This window comes from Mirounga leonina, unplaced genomic scaffold, assembly GCF_011800145.1.
Source record: "Mirounga leonina isolate KUSES-001 unplaced genomic scaffold, KU_Mleo_1.0 Mir_115, whole genome shotgun sequence".
In the NCBI taxonomy this organism is placed as follows: Eukaryota; Metazoa; Chordata; class Mammalia; order Carnivora; family Phocidae; genus Mirounga; species Mirounga leonina.
In genome coordinates this window covers 97,952,461-97,972,050 of record NW_023270268.1, presented here as the reverse complement: position 1 = coordinate 97,972,050, position 19,590 = coordinate 97,952,461, and the positions used below count along the sequence as shown (strand labels likewise).

Sequence of the window (19,590 nt, the reverse complement as noted above, 5' to 3'; positions counted from 1 at the left end):
TTACACAATAAGAGAACTGTGTTCTAAAGTCACTTGAATTGTCTGGACCTCATTTGCCTATAAAACAGGTAAGAATGAATGGTCTTCATGGAGAATGAAGGGCAAAATAAGGGATTTCTCAAGTTTATTGAGCTACAAATTCCACTTTTACAATATAATTATGTATAACCAAGTCCAGATGATGTAAAGACAAATTTGTGCAAATAGGCACAGATAAGTTAATAACTAATATTCACATGTGGTCTGAATGCAGTTATTAGTAACTATGCTCATTAGAGTTAATAATCAATACCAAGAGCATTAATTATTAATAAGAGGGACAAAAAATAAGAATTATCGATAGAGGCTGGCACGGTTAAGATGCTAAATGCCTGGGAATTGGACTGACAGCCCAGGGCAAGTTCATAGATATTAGTTGGTAATATTACTTGGTGTTTGTTAAAAAAAAGAGGGAAGGGAAAGAGGGAGGGAGCATAGTTTAGTTTGAATTGCCATATCTAAAAAATAAATGCTCTTTTTCAAAGATAAATATTGTTTTTTGCACTCCAGCTACACTTCTATCCATTGTAACTTAGTAACATTTACCTCTGAAAACAGAAAGAACCCTTGGATATACTCTCCTTTTTTGTCAATTTCTTATATAAGATGCCAGCATGGTAATAAGTCCATTAACTAGTAAGTACAGGGGTGTCAAGTGTGAGGGGTCAAGCTTTTCTGTGCCAGGAATTCCATGGCACCTGCTAAAATTCTGGAAGTATCACCTCTGGTTGCAATGCCAGATTCTGGTGATGATTTAGGGATTCCTTTTCCTGGCCCTCTGATCTGTCTCTGAAAGTACAATAAAATAAGAGAAACAGGGCAGAAAATGGCTATGATAGCAAAGCTGGGTTTGGTGTTTTTCCTGGCTTTGGTGGCCAATATCATTGGACTCCTATGGTATCAAGCTTTATGAAAGAATCTCACAATATAAAGCAAAACCATCTCAATCATTTTTAGACTGACATTTCCAAAAGTGTTAAGAAGGTGTTTCCTTTGTTACATGTGTTCAGATGTTTCCTGAAAACATCTGTGCTGTGATCTTTAATTTTCTTTAACAATCATAGTTTTACTTACCAATGAATACTTTTTAAAAAATAAATGAGAGGTATAAATACTTCTACATAGAATTTTGTATTCTAAATAATGGCTATCATATAAGAAGAGGGAAATATCCATTCAGCACCAGATCCCCTCCAGTTAGAGAAAGAAACGATTCTCTTAAACATCTTTATGATTTAAGGTTTCAATAACAACTCATGAGTAGGCAAAAGTTTGCTATTTATTTAATTTTGGAAGAACACAGAAAGAAAAAGCCAGGGGATGTAGGCAGTGTGGAAAAACTCCTTTACATAGCTGGCCACTTGTGGCTTTAACAGCTGCAGGGGAAACTGGCTGGGACTAAGGTTACGTGTTTCTGTTCAGTAAGGGTATCCATGGTGGTAACTCTCATGATGACGGTAGTCATCCTGGTAACCATCCTGGTATCCTTGGTGGTAGCCATGGTAACCGTAGCCTGCATACTCATCTTCTGGGCAGCGCATCCCCAGTGACTGCTGAATGGCCATTTCCTGTCTCCTTAGTTGCATCGAATCAATTAAATCATACACAATCACCATGGACCACATTGGAGAAGGATACCAGGATTTGACATTTCCATCTTTTCCAACTAGAAGCATGGAGAAGTACTCTGGGCTCACTTGAAAATAGTTCCGGATGTCTTTCACCAAATGGGCTGGTATGTCTTCTCGCTCCACAACAGAACTCCCTAGAACAGGGTTAGAAAAGTTGTTGTTAGGGGATTGAAGTCACCCCTCGAGCAAACATCAAAATGAGAAGAAATCACTATGAGAATAGAGAAAGTACCCATGAGTCCTTTGGTTCAAAATCCAATTAAAGAAGGTTGCTGGGTTTTTCCACTAGAAATTAAATGTCCCTGATGTTCTGCAACACTATTAGTGTCAAACTTTAGGACATGTGATGTCTCTTTTATAGGAATGTTACAAAATATAAAACCAGTCCTTTAATTTAATTCTGGCAAGATCAACTTCTTTCAAGTTGTCACGAACAGAGATTATATTGTTTATATTTCTAAGTTTATTTCCAATTAGCTTAGTTACTTCTTTGCAAATATGGCTTTCCTTTTGATACTTTTTTGTATAACAGAACACTTATTTCATTTTCAAAGGGAAAAATACCAATTATGCAAGATGTAGATTACATGTATTTAAACTATTATGGTCAGTGAAAAGGAGAAGGGGAAGGGGGAGGGTGCTGATGCTTTGTGTGCCAGGGAGTTTATGCACTTTATCTCTTGTGAAGAACTTGATCTTGCAAGGAAGAACTGATTTGCTTTCTGAAAACTTGAGTCACTAGTCATTTTCTTTCAGCTTCTCTGAGCCTTTCAGTATTGATCCTCATGTATTAAAAGGGAATCATTAAGATATGACCCAGGTGCTTCCTAAAATTATTGTGGGAATTAAATGAGATGGCACAGATAAAAATGCTTTGTAAATCATAAAGTCCTATGCAGACAAAAAGCATTATTCTAGTTAAAAAAAAAATGGATACTTTTACTGTCACTTATGAATGATTTTATATTAAAAACAATAATAGTGATTGCACTCTATTTCCCGTTTGCATGCACATGCACAAGGTGGGGTGAGTTCAGTGAACTGTGTTCACCTTAGAGGTACACCCACTGCTTGCATACAGTTTAATATAATTTAATTGAACTTAACAGTAGTTCATAATGTTCTAAAATAACAGCACTTTACCATTAATTGGGAACAGTTCTAAAACTCCCCCAACTTCCTCTCCAACCCCTAAAAGTTTCAGAATGGTTATGTGGCGCAGACCTGAAAGAAAAAAGAAAACCATAAAATTGGTAAATCATGTTTTACCTCCAAAGGCCGATGTTTGACAATTAGAAATCTCTACATTAAAAAGAACATAGAACATAACCTGATGGATTATTTTGCTATAAAAATAATAATCACATACTTTTAAAACCTCGAAAAAGACCAATTGTAGATTTAGGATTAACAACAGGGTCAGATGTGGTGTTTTGTTTTGTTTTGTTTGTAGATGGAAATAGAAGAATTTGCTCTTAAACTGTGGTTCTATTAAATAACAAAACAAAAATGAAGCCATTGGAACATTAAAATATCTGGGATGATCTGAGCTGATTTGTGTGCTGAAAAAAGTCATGCCTGAGGTTATAACAGCTTACACGGATAATTCAACTGTATCTAGGAGAAAAGACAGCAGAACCCATCTGTTTTGATTGTTAAAGGAATAGTTCTGGCTTTCTTGCACAAAGGTTTGTCAGTGTAAAGGGCAGGTTCTTATCACTTATTTAGAGGATTCAAAGGAGAAGCACTTAAGCAAGCACAGTGTGCTTGCCGCATTCAGCTAAAGTTTCAGGAAAGGAGAGGTCATGCCTTGGTAGCTTGTTGGAATTCTTTTGAGGATGAAGTGCACAGGAAGGGATTCAGGAGAAAAAAACATTGGAGGACAAGAGGGCTGTCAGTTCATCATACCAAGATTTCATGGTGTTAGACAAAATGCCAACCTAGGCAGGGTCATAACTTGGGACTAATAATATGAATATTGATGGAGTTTTTTGTTCAGAGGAGAAAACTGACGGTTGTCATGGCAGGGGCTGTTTTAAGGAGGAGCTAAAATCCAAGCAAAAGGCTATTCCAAAAAAAAAAAAAGTTTGTGGTCTTGCTCTTCTCCCAGAGAAGTGAAGCATTCTGTTCTCCACGTTGTTGAGTCATGTTTTTCAAAAGGGAAGATCCTGAATTTAATTATTCCCAGAAAATAGGACTTGTTTACATTTCCTGTATATTACAAAAGGGTTTGCTTGCACTAATGTGATTTAGGTTCTGTGTGCAGAGATTAAATGAAACACCACTTAATAACTGTTCCAAAACTGTCTTTAGAAAATTAACAAGGCATGATTTTATTGATATTCTTATTGTGAAGGGCCATTAACTTCTCTAAGAACTTCTGTCTTACCTAGCAACATTGGTGGCTACAAATAATTTAAAATATGCTTAAAAATACAAAAAAAAAACACCTTTATATTGATATAAAGTCTTAATTATTAACTTTGATAATAAGGACTATACATAAAAACTCATGAATTTTCTAGTTGTTCTTACTGTTATGAGCTTATTTTCTGCCTGCTTTTGAGTTATTATTTTACATCTTAAAACTGAAATGTATTTGTAATTTAAGATACCGGGTCATAGTAAGGCCCCAGGCTCTGTTAATGCTTTACAAAACTTATACGGCCATCTTTTTATAAATCAAGCACAGTTCTATAACTAACAAATGATTCTTCTTCCTAGTAGAAGGATCAAAATAATGCTGATTCACCTGTGTTCCAGTTAGGAATGGAATTTTTAAAATCTGTGGCTTCTAGCTACCCCCACCCCCCCACCCCATGATTGTCAAATTCTTCCTCTGTAGAAGTGCATTTTAAATGAGATTCCAACTGTGAATTCCACTTTTGAAACTGCCCTTAGCTCCTCCATTCACCATGGCACTTAATGTTCTATGTACTATGCATTTTCCATTCTATGTGCCCATATTCAAAATGATACTATAGGCCACTAGGATAATAATTTTGGTAAAGAAAGCAAATGTTAGTCTTCAAAATACTGAGCAGTTCACTATAAAAAATAAATAATAAATTATGTTTCTCTTTGACCTACTTGTCCTAAAAATAAGATTCTGTTTAATAAATCTCGCTGTCTTTGGTGCCCAATTATAGATCAAAATCCTTTTTAAGGGAATGGCAATATAGTACAGTATGCTTCCATTAATATATTATTTCTCAAAGCCATTCCTGTTTTACAAAAGACATTTAATCTATGGAGAAAGGTCCAGTGTTTGTAGCTAAGTATTACCTAAGTAAATGATAATACCTGAGTTTTATGATGTTGAGACAAGTTAAAAAAAAAAAAAAAAGAAGGCACATAATACACATAATACAGATCACTCAAAGTAAAACAGTAGGTATTTTCAAACACTTCAGTGAAGAAACCCAGAGGGGAGAATATTGAGAAAAACAAAAACAAAAACAAAGAAACTCCAGTTGACTAAGGCTCCAGTCTGAAAGCAACTTTATACTCAGTACAACTGAGTAAGTGTCTGGGAATCTCCAGTCTGGACTGAGGAATATTTGGATGATCTAAGCTTCTATGTTCCATTCTAGAATTGACCAGAAAGAGAGTGGTATGGGAAAACAGTGATGACGAGGCTTCCCACTCACCAAAATTGCAGGCCTGGCCACTGAGAGCCGAGAGCTGCTGTGAATAGGCCCAGTCTTCATCATTAGGGGCAGAGATCACCAGCAACCGCCTCCTCCATCGGAACCTGGAACAAGCAGGAGGCATGATTACTGCTTCAAACAATAGAGGCTAGTGTAAGAAAGAGGAGTCACTTTGGCTGGTGGGTTTGCCTGTGCCCAGAATGGAAAACACTGGCCCTTAGAAATATCTCATAGTTCCTCAAAGCCATTAAACTGCATTTCCACATTTCTTGCACTTTTTCTGTTATAACTTCACGGTCTGCCTACTGTAGCATTTGCATGAAGCATCAGGCATGAGCCTGGCCACCATGCCGGGGGGGTCACTTGGGGAGACACAAAGCTCTCAGACGCCATGAAGACTGGCCAAAATGGTATGTTACACTGTAGCCACAGAAATAGGGAATCAGAAGGGAACTGAAGAAAACTCAAGTTCTAATAGAGTTCACTAGGGCTTGGAGGGAGTTAAGAATTGAATGTATGGACAGGAAACAGTAGAAAAAGAGAACTAAATTTAAAGTAGGTGATAGTGACAGGAAGAAGGAAAATGGGGAAGTGGCTCAAAGAGGTCAAGGAGGGTTCCTGGTAAAACAAAGCCCTAGGCATCTTTCTTGGTAGCCGGTGGTTCTTCCAGAAGCAAATGCAAGTTCTAAAATGTAGCCTACCATCATTAGTAAGAACCAACATTACAGAGTCCTCCTGTGAAGTGGGATGGGGCTATACCTAGAGCCTAGGATTTTAGCATGTATGGTAAACCTGTTTCTGCTCTAACACCGTAGGGTAGTAGAAAGAGCTTTTGTCTTATAACCTGAGTTCATGTTTCATCACTGCTAACTTTTTGGGTTCCTTGAGCATGTCACTGAGTTCATCGAAGTCTCAGTTTTTCCTTATCTCTAGAACCAAAAATAGCTTCTACTCAAAAGAGATGATAACACCTAAGAATGAAACTAAAACCCATCCATGTAAGTTGTCCATGTGATGGCGTGGATATAGATGGTGGCTTGATTTGTGGGCTTCTAGATGTAGAACTTTGTCTATCAATGGGCCTCGAACATTTGTCAGTCATAATGCCAAATGATAAGTGATTCAGTCCTTATGTTTGTGTCTCATTTCATAGCACACATTCATCTACACTGACAACATTAGAGATCAGTGAAGGCACGGCCTATTGTCTTCATTTTACAGATGACAAAGTGGGGCTTAGAGAAGTAATTTGCCTAGTAAATCAAAGAGGTGGTACCAATGGCTTCCCTAGTCTATCGCCCTCAGAGATCCTGAGGCGTGGCTGACGCAGCCGGGGTCCCTCAGGAGATAAATCTCGGAAGGAAAGAGGGTATGCATCCAAGGGCTAACAGTATGGAGTTGTCTCCAATCCCACTTTCACTGGAGGAGGGCTTGTGCTTTCTGCCTTCTGTGCAGACTACAGTGGGGTGTTAGTGCACTCGCTGAGCTGGAAGCCAGTTGATTATATTCATGACTTCTCTCCCTGTGCTCGTTCTAGCCTCACAGTGAACATGAGAGTTTTCAACCCCACAGAAAATGGCCTCTTGGGGGAATAGTGGTTTGGGTGAATGAGAGAAAATGATAGTCTGATGAAATACAACCTCTGAATGGACGCCTATAGCAAGGCTTGCCAAGGACTGCTTGCTGTGACATTACATTTGCTTCCTCTGCTTGTTTCTCTTCAAAGGGAAAGAAAAACTAAAACCTCCACTGAGGATAGGGAGATGAATGTATTTGGCATGGAGGAGGGGAGAGGAGCGTCTGAAACTGTCCGAGATCTCCTGGGAAAGGGAACAGTGACTGCTGTCAGATCACAAACATGGTCTCCTGCACCCTCCCTGCTTCCTTAGGACGCAGGCCAGCCCAGCACTGGCCCCCCAGCCAGCATCCAAACCAGGCCAGCCTCCTGGCCTCACACAGAGCTGCAGGGTATCCTCGCAGGAGCTATTTTGGGTGAGGTATATTTTGGCTTGTTTACCTGTGTGCACCACTGAATGCTGTCCTGATTGGACAGGGACAGGATCTGAGACTCCCTGTCGCAGACACAACTAGGCAAAGGTCATTTCCCCTAAGTAATGATTCTTTCTCCCACGGACCTTCACATTAAGATACAAGGCTCCGGCTCTGGACACTGAAGGAAATAACTTGCATAGGGGTAACAAGAGGTGTCAACATGGCCCACATCCTTATTTCGGACAAATTGTTCTCCTGTCACTTTAACTTATCAGTGAATAAAAATTCTGTGAGCTGCATGTGTGTGTGTTTTTGCTTCTCTTAACTGGAATTCCCAAATTAGTGTGCATTTGCCCACTCTTTGGGGCTTCTGTCTCAGAGGAATGTAATTATAGCCTGAACCAGATGAGTGTCACTAAAGACCAGACTGGCTTCAGAATCTGGTCAGCTGGAACCAGGCTGTATAGACTCACCAACAACTCAGCAAATTTGAAGGAAAATTCCGATTGGATACTCATTTATTTATAGAACTGCTATTTAAAAAAAAAAAAATTTTTTTTTTTTTTCAGTTCTTTTTGCCTGGGTTTCAATCCTGAGGTGTTTACTAAATCTCCCCCTACCTCTCCTTTCACGACAAAGTTCTCTAACTAGGAGCTGAATAACTGGTCCTAATACTACTAATAGCCAGCATTTGTTGATGACTTACTTTGTACTGGGCTGTGTGCCATCATTACCTTTATTTTTATTTTATTTTATTTTATTTTTATTTTATAAAAAGATTTTATTTATTCATTTGACAGAGAGATAGAGAGAGCCAGAGAGCACAAGTAGGGGGAATGGCGGAGGGAGAGGGAGAAGCAGGCTCCCCGCAGAGCAGGGGATCAGATGCAGAGCTCCATCCCAGGACCCTAGGATCATGACCTGAGCTGAAGGCAGGCGCTTAATGGACTGAACCACCCAGGAGCCCCACCCCCCATCATTACTTCTATTGAATTTACCTTTCAAAACAATCTTAAGAATAGATACACTCATTATCCTCATTTTGCAAATGAGAAAACCAAAACTCGGAGAAATTAAGTAATCAGCCCAAGGTCACATAGCTAATACATGGAGAAACCAGGAATCAAACTCAGGGCTGTCTTATTCATGCCTTTAGGTAATACACGATTCTACTTTAACTTTTAAGATCAATGATAATTATCAACACAGTGATTTCATGAGTTGTGACCACAAATCATGCATAGCTATAGGACATCCAAATTATAATCATATCCATTCTGAGTATCTACAGCAGATGCATGTTCCTGACATAGTACTGAATATTAAAGTCCATAAGCCTCTGACATTCGAATGAAAATACATTTACATATCATAGTGCCCTATCCAGTACAAAAGGCTTTAGATGAAAAATGTGCATACAAGTCTTAAAAATCAAAGATATGCCAAATTCAGATCAGTGATCAACCAGAATGAGCACAGCAAGCTTTGTATGTGATCAAAATTGAGATAATGTCAAGCCTTCCCTGTCAAGATTTGAAACCCATGACACAGTAATTATAAAAAAAGACAGCCTGCCGGGTGCCTGGGTGGCTCAGTTGGTTAAGCGACTGCCTTCGGTTCAGGTCATGATCCTGGAGTCCCGGGATCGAGTCCCGCATCAGGCTCCCTGCTCAGCAGGGAGTCTGCTTCTCCTTCTGACCCTCCGCCCTCTCATGCTCTCTCTCTATCTCATTCTCTCTCAAATAAATAAAGTCTTTAAAAAAAAAAAAAAAAGACAGCCTGCCTGGGGATGGTAAGAAAAATCTCTCGGAATGTCTGTAGCTGCAGGTCCCAGAGCTGGCCCAAATCCTTGGCTATAAATAACAACAATGAACTGGGTGGTAACTGCTGTACAGCGTGGGCAACCTGAGTTTACAGGGTTGGTTCAGCAGGTATGCATCTTTTCGTCCTGGAAGATTTAGAACTAAGAAGAGAAAGTTTTCAAAGAATCATAGTGATAATATATATTTCTAAGAAGGATCCTGGTCTTCTTTATATACATAATTTATGTTCTCGTGAAACTTAAGAGAATTTGGCTTAATAAAATGACAACCTTGAAACTTTAAATTATAAAGTGTAATTGAGTAATTGGCTTAGATGTGTGGTTTTACATCGTGTGCAGGTACTAGAACATCTGAGAAGACTTTATTTTTTTTATTTTTATTTTTTTAAGATTTTATTTATTTATTTGACAGAGAGAGACACAGCGAGAGAGGGAACACAAGAAAGGGGAGTGGGAGAGGGAGAAGCAGGCTTCCCGCAGAGCAGGGAGCCCGCTGCGAGGCTCGATCCCAGGATCCCGGGATCATGACCTGAGCTGAAGGCAGATACTTTAACGACTGAGCCACCCAGGTGCCCCCTGAGAAAACTTTAGATTCACTGTATTTATACGATTACTGGATCATTTAAGTACTCAGCAAGGTTTTATTCGTTTATTTCAAACAATTCAAAAATACATATTAAATGTAAAATGTTTGAAATAATAAAATTGTTTAATTATTGAGTTTGCAAGCAAGATCAAACATTATTCAAAGCCCATTAAAAGTGATAACTAAAATTTGCTAGGTTATAAATAGAATAATAAGATTTAAAAGCCAAACTTAAAAGTTTGAGAGCTACGGTCTTAAATTTATAACTTGGATATATTTAACACTAATTGTGAAAATCAAAAGTAAACTTCTAAAGAATCTTATCTGCCAGAAGGAAGGAAGGAAGGGAGGAAGGAAGGAAGGAAGGAAGGAAGGAAGGAAGGACGGACAGAGGGAAGGAAAGAAGGAAGGAAGGCAAGCAGGCAGTCCGAGGGAGGGGAGGGGAGAGCAGGGGAAGGAAGGAAAAGGAAAAAGAACATCTCAAGGGAACCAGAAAGCTTTTATCATCAATCTTCTACATCAGTGCCATCGAGAGGGATGACCTTGGACCAGAAGTTGATGTTTCAGTGCACCCAAGACTAGACAAAGAGCCATCTGTCCAGTGGAGTGGCAGAGCCCTTTCTCAGCCAAGAGAGTGGCCTGAAGACTGAGTGGAGCCTCACATCCTTCTAAAGACATGCCCCTTCCATCTCTATTCAGATGCTTGCACTGCACTGAAAATTTGAATGAAGGAAGAACCTCAGGTTCCTTTCAGCTCTGAAATCCTGTGGTTTTAGGGATATCTCTCTTTGCTTCAAACCCAGGGCTTCTGGTTCCAAGACTAAAAATAATTCACATTATATTTTCAAAAGGAGTATTAGGTAAGAATGTGGACTTTGGGAGCTCAGTTCTCCTGGGGCCACCGAGTCCTAGAGCTGACACTAACTCAGTGTTGACAGTTATTTAATCTCCATTAGCCTCAGTTGTCCCATCTGCAACACAATAATACTTACAGTATTCAGATCCTAGGATTGTTGTAAAGATTAAACTCAGGAGGGAAGATGAAGTGTTTGGCACAGAGGCAAGCATACAAAAAGTGATCTCTTGGGACACCTGGGTGGCTCAGTTAGGTGTCCGCCTATTTTGGTTCAGGTCATGATCTCAGGGTCGTGAGATGGAGCCCCCTGTTGGGCTCTGTGCTGGGCATAGAGCCTGCTTAAGATTTTCTCCCACCCTTTCCCTCTGCCCCTCCCCCTGCTACCGTGCACACACTCTATCAAAAAAAAAAAAAGTGATCCCAGCAACCCTGGGATGTAGTCAGGGCTACTTGTTAATATTCTCCATTATGGGTGATATTTTTAAGGCAGGTTAATTGAGAACCATAGAGAAATCAACATAGCTAGTAAATTGCAGACCCCAAATTTGGATGAACAATAAGTCCTATGCTCTTTTCACATTGTGAAGTTCTCTTTTAAGAGACCCAAGCCTCCCGAATCTAGAGGAATTCAGATGATCTATTCATCTACTAATCATAGAATCCTTGATTCTCCAACTCACATATGGAGAATATGCTCTATAAACACAAGTAAGAAGTTAACAGCTTCCAAGTTAATGAGTCTCCAAGTAAATGCTGCTCCATTTCTGGAGCCCCTTAGCCACACAGTCCAGCTAGGTGTGGGGGGTGCGGAGGGGAGATGTTACGCTGAGATCTCTGTGCGTTTATTTGTTGTCAGTGGAATTTCTGCCGCTTTGTACCTCCTAGGGCCCCAAAGGCCCTGTAGAATTTTTATCCAACATGGGGGAAGGGATGGAGAAGGGAGAAAGTGGAGCAATTGTTTAAATCAATCTTCTCTGTGTATTTATTGAAATTTTCCTACAATGGCTTTCAATAAACCCTACTCCCCAGGGAATCAGGGAGCTGGGTCAAGAGGATTTCTTCTTTTGAGGTCCTAGAGGGGGCTTTTGTTGTTTTCTGCACAGTTAGAAGGAAGTGGAAAATCAAGCAGAATGTTCTAAATCCTGTTTGGAACCAGAGGGGCCTAATAAATAAATATGTAAAATAAAAATGCTGTATACAAAGCCCTCTAAATTCACTGATGGAATAAATGAACCCTCCCAGGTCAGAATTCTCTATTCTGTGCCAAAATAGGAGCCATAAAGAGAGAAAAGACCTATCCAAAACCACCAAATCAATATTCAATCTTGGAGCTGACCCCAGTCAACCTTGCGACCAGAGCCCTTTCAAAAGACTAAGCCCAGTGGCCAGAGGGCTATGAAGCAGACAGACCTTCCACCAGGGAAGGTCTGCACACAGGTCTACTTTGTGTTTCCTTAGCCTTTGTATTAGCTCACCCAGAACACCTTCCCACCCGCCTCCTCAGGGACTTCAAAGGTGGGGTACCTGGATAGGAAGTTCTCCAATGACTGCTTCTTGTCTTCCTTGCAAACAATGCCCTCCTTCTTCTGCTTTTCCATGTCTTTGATTCGGGACTGGAATGTATCGATCAAATCGAACACAGACTTCATTGATATAGGCACTTCATAGTATTGCTGTTTAAGAACGAATAGAAAGCATATAGTGTATAAGGGTGTTTCCTCCCTCTGTTTGGAGGATAGAAAGCCTGGGAGAATTCAAGAGAGCACTGGAGAAATCAGAGCCTGGAGGGTTCATTGATTTATAAACTAAACTCTCTTTTGCAAAAGTACCTCTGTTGATGTTTTGAGGTTCAGAATCCATGAAACAACTGTCCCTTACCTTTTATGAGAATTTTTTGCGTACCTTTTAGTGGAAAGGGTCCGTGCCTTCCTCATCACACATATTTTAGGTTCGCTTCCCTATTTCTAGGACTAAACTGGTTCCTGTTCACTACACCACTGAAGAGAAGGTGAGAAATACTATAAACAACACAGGAATGGAATAACCTGTTAAGAGTATCTGACCTGCACAATAAGGGTAATTTTCCACCAGAGGGAGGACTGTTCTGTGGTCATCAGGAATCCACATAAACCCTTTGTGATTCCCAGAGACTGTTTTATTGAGCAAGCGCCACTTAAAATTAGGTCATGTTTCTATACGTATTCTCAGAAAAAAGTTGGAATCCAGCTTCAAGATAATGCAATTCAGTTTCCTGGATCACAGCTGTCTGGACTTACAGCAGCAACCTAAGATGGATTTGGGGGCTGGATGAGCATAGGCAGCATAAACTAGAGAGAAGTCTGGACATAGCTTGGAGTTCTGCCCCCAGTGGGAATGTGAAATGTGAAAGCTGGCAGAGACCTTTGGGCCCATCTAGTCCAGCCCCTCACATTAGAGGTGGGGCAACACAAGTGAGGAATGGATTAATAAAAGGTCCTCTCTCCAGATCCAGAAGAATACTGCAGGTTGGATCAGCTATTCCTATTCCGTTAGTCCAGGTGACCTTTTTCCTGATGATTTTCACATAAGCCTGGTATGCTATTGGTGTACCAAATAGTTAAGACATGCAAGCTGGAGCCCGCCTGCATGGGTATGAAGCCCAATGCTAATTGGGTGAACTTGGGCAAGTTACTTAATCATTCTGGGTCTCTCTTTGTTCTTCTGTAAAATAAAGGTAATACTTGTTATTTATCTCAGAGGTTTGAGATAGGGATTGTAAACGGTTGACGTGAGTGCCTGGCATGCAGAAAACACTTAATAAAGTTAGATATTTTTGATAGTACTATTATAATTATTATTAGTGTTACTACATGGCACAGTTTTTCATGGGTCAGAACTTCTGTCCCTAAGCATAGGAAGAAAGTAGGTATAAAACCCTGCTGTCTTGTCCATGTTGGATCAGGAGGTAAACTTCCAGGCCCTTCCAGAGTAGGTCATGTTAAATCTGGCTTTCCTGAAGGAAGAAGCCAAATACTCTTCACCTTTTATCCTTTGAGCTTGGCACATCATAGCTATTCAACCAGTGTCTGATGAATGCATGACACTGAATTTTGTCTGAGTCAAACAGCTGGGCCACAGGAGGCCATCCAACCCAGCTCTTTCCATATACTTCATTTCTAGGCACAAATTCTATAGGGCGATGTGGAATATCTGAACCATTCCAAACCTTTCCACTTATAAAATAATCTGTGCCTATTCATATGTCTAATTGATTCATTGGCAAAAAATTCCGAGTTGTATTCAAAGGAATAGAACTGTATCATCTAAAACAGAAACCCATACCTTGACTCTAAGGTCCACATCTGTGAGCACCATGAAGAAGTCATTATAGGTCATTCCATACTCTTTCCTCAGCTCACCAATGAGATGCTGGTCTACCAAGTCCTCATCATCCACCACTCGCATAGGTTTTTCATTATCTTAAGGCAAGTGAAATGTGAATAAATATAGGTGCGACAAGACAGAAATAAGTGGGAAGCAAATGGGTGAAGGCTCTGGGTCTCCATCCTGAGTTAATTAGAACAGCTTTCATTAATTACACACATTCAACTAACATTTTGTTTGAACAAAAGTTTCCCAAGTGAATAAGTAAATATAGAAATAAGTGAATAAACTAATTTTGAAAGTCAGTACTCTGACTGACTTGATCAAGCCCCACCTCTACCTACCTTAGTCGTAGTGAATCAGAATGAGCAAAGTGAGAGTGAAGGCAGCTGAGTCATCCCTGAAAGAAGACCGCCAATTCTACCCTGGGAATGAATCATCACCCCACCTCACCAAGGAGATTTAAAATTTATTTTAGTTTTAGTTATTTATTTAGTTGAGTCTAAAATCTGTGTCTTTTCCTCACTTTTATTAGAGAATCACCTTGGGACTCAGTGAACTATGTCATTGCTATAGAGAAAAATAAGCCTAGGTTCAAGCCTGGCCACAGGTTCATTTTAGCTCCAGAAATGTAGGGCTTTTCATAATACAAATGTTGTGAGTGAAGACAATTTCAAGCCAAGTGTTACTAAATATACGGAAGTTTTTAACCATTATGTATTTTTTAAAACATCAAGCCCTAAAAATAAATTACTATAATTTGAAATCATTCTTGAAGAGGTCACTAGGTTGATGGGAAGTATGAACATGGCAACTCCTATGTCTCTGGAAATCATTTTAACATTTCTGAGATGATAATGCTACTTCCCTCCCTTACATGTCACTGTGTTTCCCTCAACCTTACTAAAATATTTCTCTGCAAAATAATCCCCTGTACTTAAAAAAAAGTGAAAAAAAATTAAAGTTAGCAAATATGTGATAATATATTAGTGAAAAGAGTCTATCAGTTACTATCCACATTGCTACCCATGAATAATATTATAGTAGAAACAACCACAGTTTTGCAGATACAGAGGTTATAGAGCTTAAGTACCATAGACCATTGCTCTTTTATGGATAAAAAGGGGATGATTACAATTTAACTATTACTTTGGTTTATTTGATTAGGATCATTGAAAGTATACAAACAAGGAACTTGATTTCCCCCAAAGCAGATCAAAACATGAGGAGAAAGAATCTATTTTCCTCCCCCAAATTGTGACAGTTCTTCATGCAGGGGGTTCAAAGACATGGGAGCTGATAGCTTATATGAAGACCAAGCACTGTCTGCAAAATGAAAAATGACATGCTTCATGCATATGAACTATTTTTTAAATGTATATTTTTCGCTGCCATTAATTAATTACAAGTAATGACAAAGAATTGCCAGATCCATGTTGGTTTTTGTTTAATATGTCTCATTGAGCAAAAAAAGCAAGTTGCTGAAGAAAATGTATAGTAAACGTTACTCTTGGTTAAAAGGAAATAAAGCAAAAGAAAACACATCTGCACAGGAATAGATGCCAGAGAATGTCCAGAAGGACATCTAGCTGGTAACAATGGCTGCCTCTAGGGAATGGAAAAGGTGAGGTGGAAGCTCTCATTGTTTATTTCACACACGTCTATAGCATTTAAAGTTTAACAAGAAGCATACTTTACAATTAATAATAATAATACTAAGGTAAATCATTAAAAACTGATTTAAAAAATGTTTTTAACAACTGATGTTTCTAAAATTTTACAAACAAGATTTTATCTGGAACCTAAGGATTAGCATTTTTAATTCCCAACATACAGTCGTTCATTCAACAAAATATTTGTTGCCAGTGTCCTGAGCTAAGTCTATGCTGGGCCCAGGATTCAGAGATAAGTAACTTGGATGGAGTTCAAGTTCCTAATTAGAATCAAAATTAAACCATTACATCTACCTAACAGAAAAAGTTACAAAAACCACTGAATGGCTGAGATGGAAGGAGATTGTAGTAGATTTCAAAGATGGCCCCGACTCATTACCCCTCTCTATACCTAGACTCTTTGCTCAGTAACTGCAGCTCTCATTAAGGTGAATGAGTTCAACTATCCTGCCCCTTGATTCTGAGCTCATCTATACAACTTGCTTTGGCCAATGCTAGCTGATGTCAGCACAAGTGACACAGACAGAGGTTAGAATTGGGCCTGTACATTTGGGATTGCTCTTGCCTCTACCACGGCCATGAGAACAACATCCACACTAGCCTTCTGAAAGCTAAGATACACCAAGTCACCCTGGCCCCAGCCCAGACAGGGCCAATCCAGATCAGCCAACACCAGTTGACCACTAACGTGTTCAAGCCCAACTAAGATCAGCAGGACTGCAAATACATGGACCAGCCTCACTGAGGCTCACCAAGCCCTGCCCAGATGAGCAGAACCCTACAGACATGTGACTGAATGTTTAATAATTATATGCCACTGAAGTGTGCAGGTCTTCTTTACAAAGCCTTATTGTGGCAATAGAGAAGTGATACAGATGTTATCTGGCACAACCCAGTCACATTATCAAGAAACAATAATATAGGAAACATTATATGGAACAGGAACTGAAGAAGACACTGTGGTGCGCTGTCCAGATCCCACCTTGAGAAGCAAGGCAGCTGTGAAGCTGAGCAGCTAACTCCCTCTCCAAAAATCACTCTCCTTGGAAAAGAACTGCCTTTCCCCCTGGTCACACACTTACTAGGGGAGAGCCCACATTCAATGGTTGATGAGGTGGGGAGGGGGTAGATCTAAAAGCTGTCCCCCTTGCCTCGAAGTGGACCACTCTGAAGGTTTGACTGCATTACAATTAAAATTCTCTCTCTGTTCTCGCCTATCCCTTACCTCTCATAAGCATTATTCCTGAGACTACTCCCCATTCACCCCATGCATGCAAATCTCAGAGTCTTAGAGTCTTTTTCCCAGAGGATGAACCTATCACAGAGCCCACGAGGGGAGCAACTTGCTCAAGTTCACATTAGTAGTTAATAACAGAGTGAGGGTGAAGCCTCAGGTAATAAGACTTCACTCTTCTCTAGTGTTCTCTCTAGTTTACCAAAATATGTCCCACTCAAGGATAGGAAGGACCTATGACCAAGATTTAAGCCAAACTTTGTTGTAACTGGGATATAGCAAGAAACCAATTTCATGGTCTGATTTCTCCTTTCAACTGAAATATTTTCTGAAACATTTTGACTCAACATTAAACATAAAACATTTTACACTTCCAGACTACAGAATATCTAAATCCCAAATGAACGTTTGTGTCAAGGAGGAGCATCCACCCCCCTCAAAAAACAATGAAAACACTGATCAACAGTGGCTGCAAAGATGGGCGCAGCTCTACCACAAGACAGAGTTCCCCTCTGGCCCAATTCTGAGCAAGGTATGTGCGAAGCCAATTCCCAGCTCAGCTGCCTGCCCTGCTCCAGGTCTCTGTTAACGCTCTGCATTCTGTGTCAGTTGGAGCTGAGACAGGACTGGGTGAACACGAGGCTCTCCTCAGTCTGGAAATGCAGCATACATCTGACAGCTTCTTGTTATATTTATCCAAGTTTTGCCAAAGCTCTCTAGTCCTCATTCACAGGGCTTAGAAGCAAACATTCTTTAGGACATCTCCTATAAACATCCTATAAACGTCCACATGATCTTGATCCAGCTAAACGGATTCCCAGATCCAGACTCATTTGGTGGGATTTGGCTATCCCACACAGCTTGTCCCTGACCTAAGGTGACTGAGGAGGCACAGAAGGGAGTGTGAACTCTGTCACATGCTGGTGGGGACTTGTCCTGCAAGTACAGCATTGGCTTGGGTTTCCATCCTTGAAGAACCTCAATTCCAAAAGTCAGTGGCCAATTTCACATTGCAGTAGATTCGTTCATGTATTTGTTCTTCCAAGTCTGACTACAGACAGCAATGACATTGCCGAAAAATTCCGCTCCAGTCACAACTAATTAATCACCAACTGGTGCCAGGCATTACGTTTGAAGCTTCCATCCGAGATGGCTTCTTCTCTGTGATATTCATGGTATATCTCCTCCTCCTACCCTGTCCTACCTGAGTTTAGGCATTCTGCCAATGTCCCTGGACCACATCAGCCTCTCCCACTGCTTCAGAAGTTTCTTATCTCCTCTAGCAGTTTTTCAAAGCATGATCCACTGTCTACCTTCATCACAATCACCTGGGGCACTTGTTAACATTACAATCCTTGGATCCAGAACCATTGGATCAGAGTTGCTAGTCGTGAGGCCCAGGAATCTACATTTCTTTTAAAGATTTATGTATGTATGTATGTATGTATGTATGTATTTGAGAGAGAGAGCATGAGGAGAGGCAGCGGGAAAAGGAGAGAGAATCTCAAGCAGACTACACGCTGAGCACGGAGCCCGACTTGAGGCTCCATCTCACGAACCTGAGATCACGACCCCAGCTGAAAAGGAGAGTCGGGACACTTAACCGACTGTGCCACTCAGGTGTCCCAGGAATCTGCATTTTAACAAGTTTTCTGAGTGACTGTTATGCAGTCTAAGGACAGAGAACAAGGACAGGATAAAATCCAAATCTTAGGCTTAGCAACCAAGGCCATTTCTGTCCTGAAGTCAGCTGATCTTAGCTAGCTGATCCTTTAACTCTTCCAAATATTATGCTCCAGCTTCTGTTTTTGGTTTCTGGAAATACGCCTTCTCTTTCTGGAATGCTATCCCTACCCTTGTCCACATGGGATCTAAGTACCTGTCAACCTGTCTCTACCTCATCCGTGCACTCACAACACTTTTACATGCTTCTGCAAACATGCTTATCACCTTGCACTGCAAGTTGTTTATGCATCTGTCTTCCCACTAGATATGAGCAATTCATCAATAGGGACTGACCTTTGATTATCTTCTAAATCCCTGCAGCCTGGTACACATAAACACTAGGTACAGATCTGGTAATCACAAAATCTCTTCCCTAAGAAAGATGTCACGTAAAAAGAAAAAAAAAGAGGGTAGTGAGGGATAAAGAAGGTGAGCAATTCTGAGTCTATACAGAGAACCCATCGTTAAACCCTTGCACTTCCTTTATCTTGTGAACCTATAACACAGCCATTCTAAGTGTAATTTGAGACTCATCATATAGATTTATTTTCTAAATTTGGGTTTTCATGTATAAGGTCTTATAATTGTATTGCTCATATTTTTAATTTTCTATATATTATGATCTTTTGACATCTTAAAAACCCTTTCTGACTGGGGAGAGACTGACCCTCCCAAGGCTAGCCAATTCTTAGAGACAGCAAAAGGTCCAGCCTGCAGCAGCTCTCTTAAATTCAAGCCATCCAACCTAATACCCTACCTCCTGGATCTGGCACATGCACCCCAGGAAACAGTATTCCTTTGCTTTAATCATCCCAGGGTCAGGTACCAGGCAACTAGGGACCACCCCTATAGCCCAAAGCCTGCTGAAATCATTCAAACTAGCCAACCAGAAACTATTCACCATGTCCTGCCCTGCCTTTCTCTTGGGAACCCCGGGGATAAAGGCAGTGACCAAGGCTCTCCCCTCCTTGTTCTGCTTTCAGACCCAACCCAGGCTCCTCTTGTGGCCCTGGGAGGCA

At 40.3% G+C, this 19,590-nt stretch overlaps 1 protein-coding gene across 1 annotated transcript in view; it reads right to left on the bottom strand.

Annotated features, from left to right (window-relative positions):
• Positions 1-1,300: 1,300 nt before the first annotated feature.
• Positions 1,301-19,590, bottom strand: part of CCDC80 (coiled-coil domain containing 80) — a 36,080-nt gene continuing 17,790 nt past the window's right edge. Inside the window, exons 4-8 of the mRNA XM_035000169.1 lie at positions 13,898-14,034; positions 12,101-12,249; positions 5,321-5,424; positions 2,814-2,894; positions 1,301-1,804 (exon numbers count right to left, since the gene is read on the bottom strand). Of these exons, the coding sequence (XP_034856060.1) occupies positions 1,458-1,804; positions 2,814-2,894; positions 5,321-5,424; positions 12,101-12,249; positions 13,898-14,034 (818 nt within the window). The 3' untranslated portion in view covers positions 1,301-1,457. The remainder of the gene's footprint in view (positions 1,805-2,813; positions 2,895-5,320; positions 5,425-12,100; positions 12,250-13,897; positions 14,035-19,590) is intronic.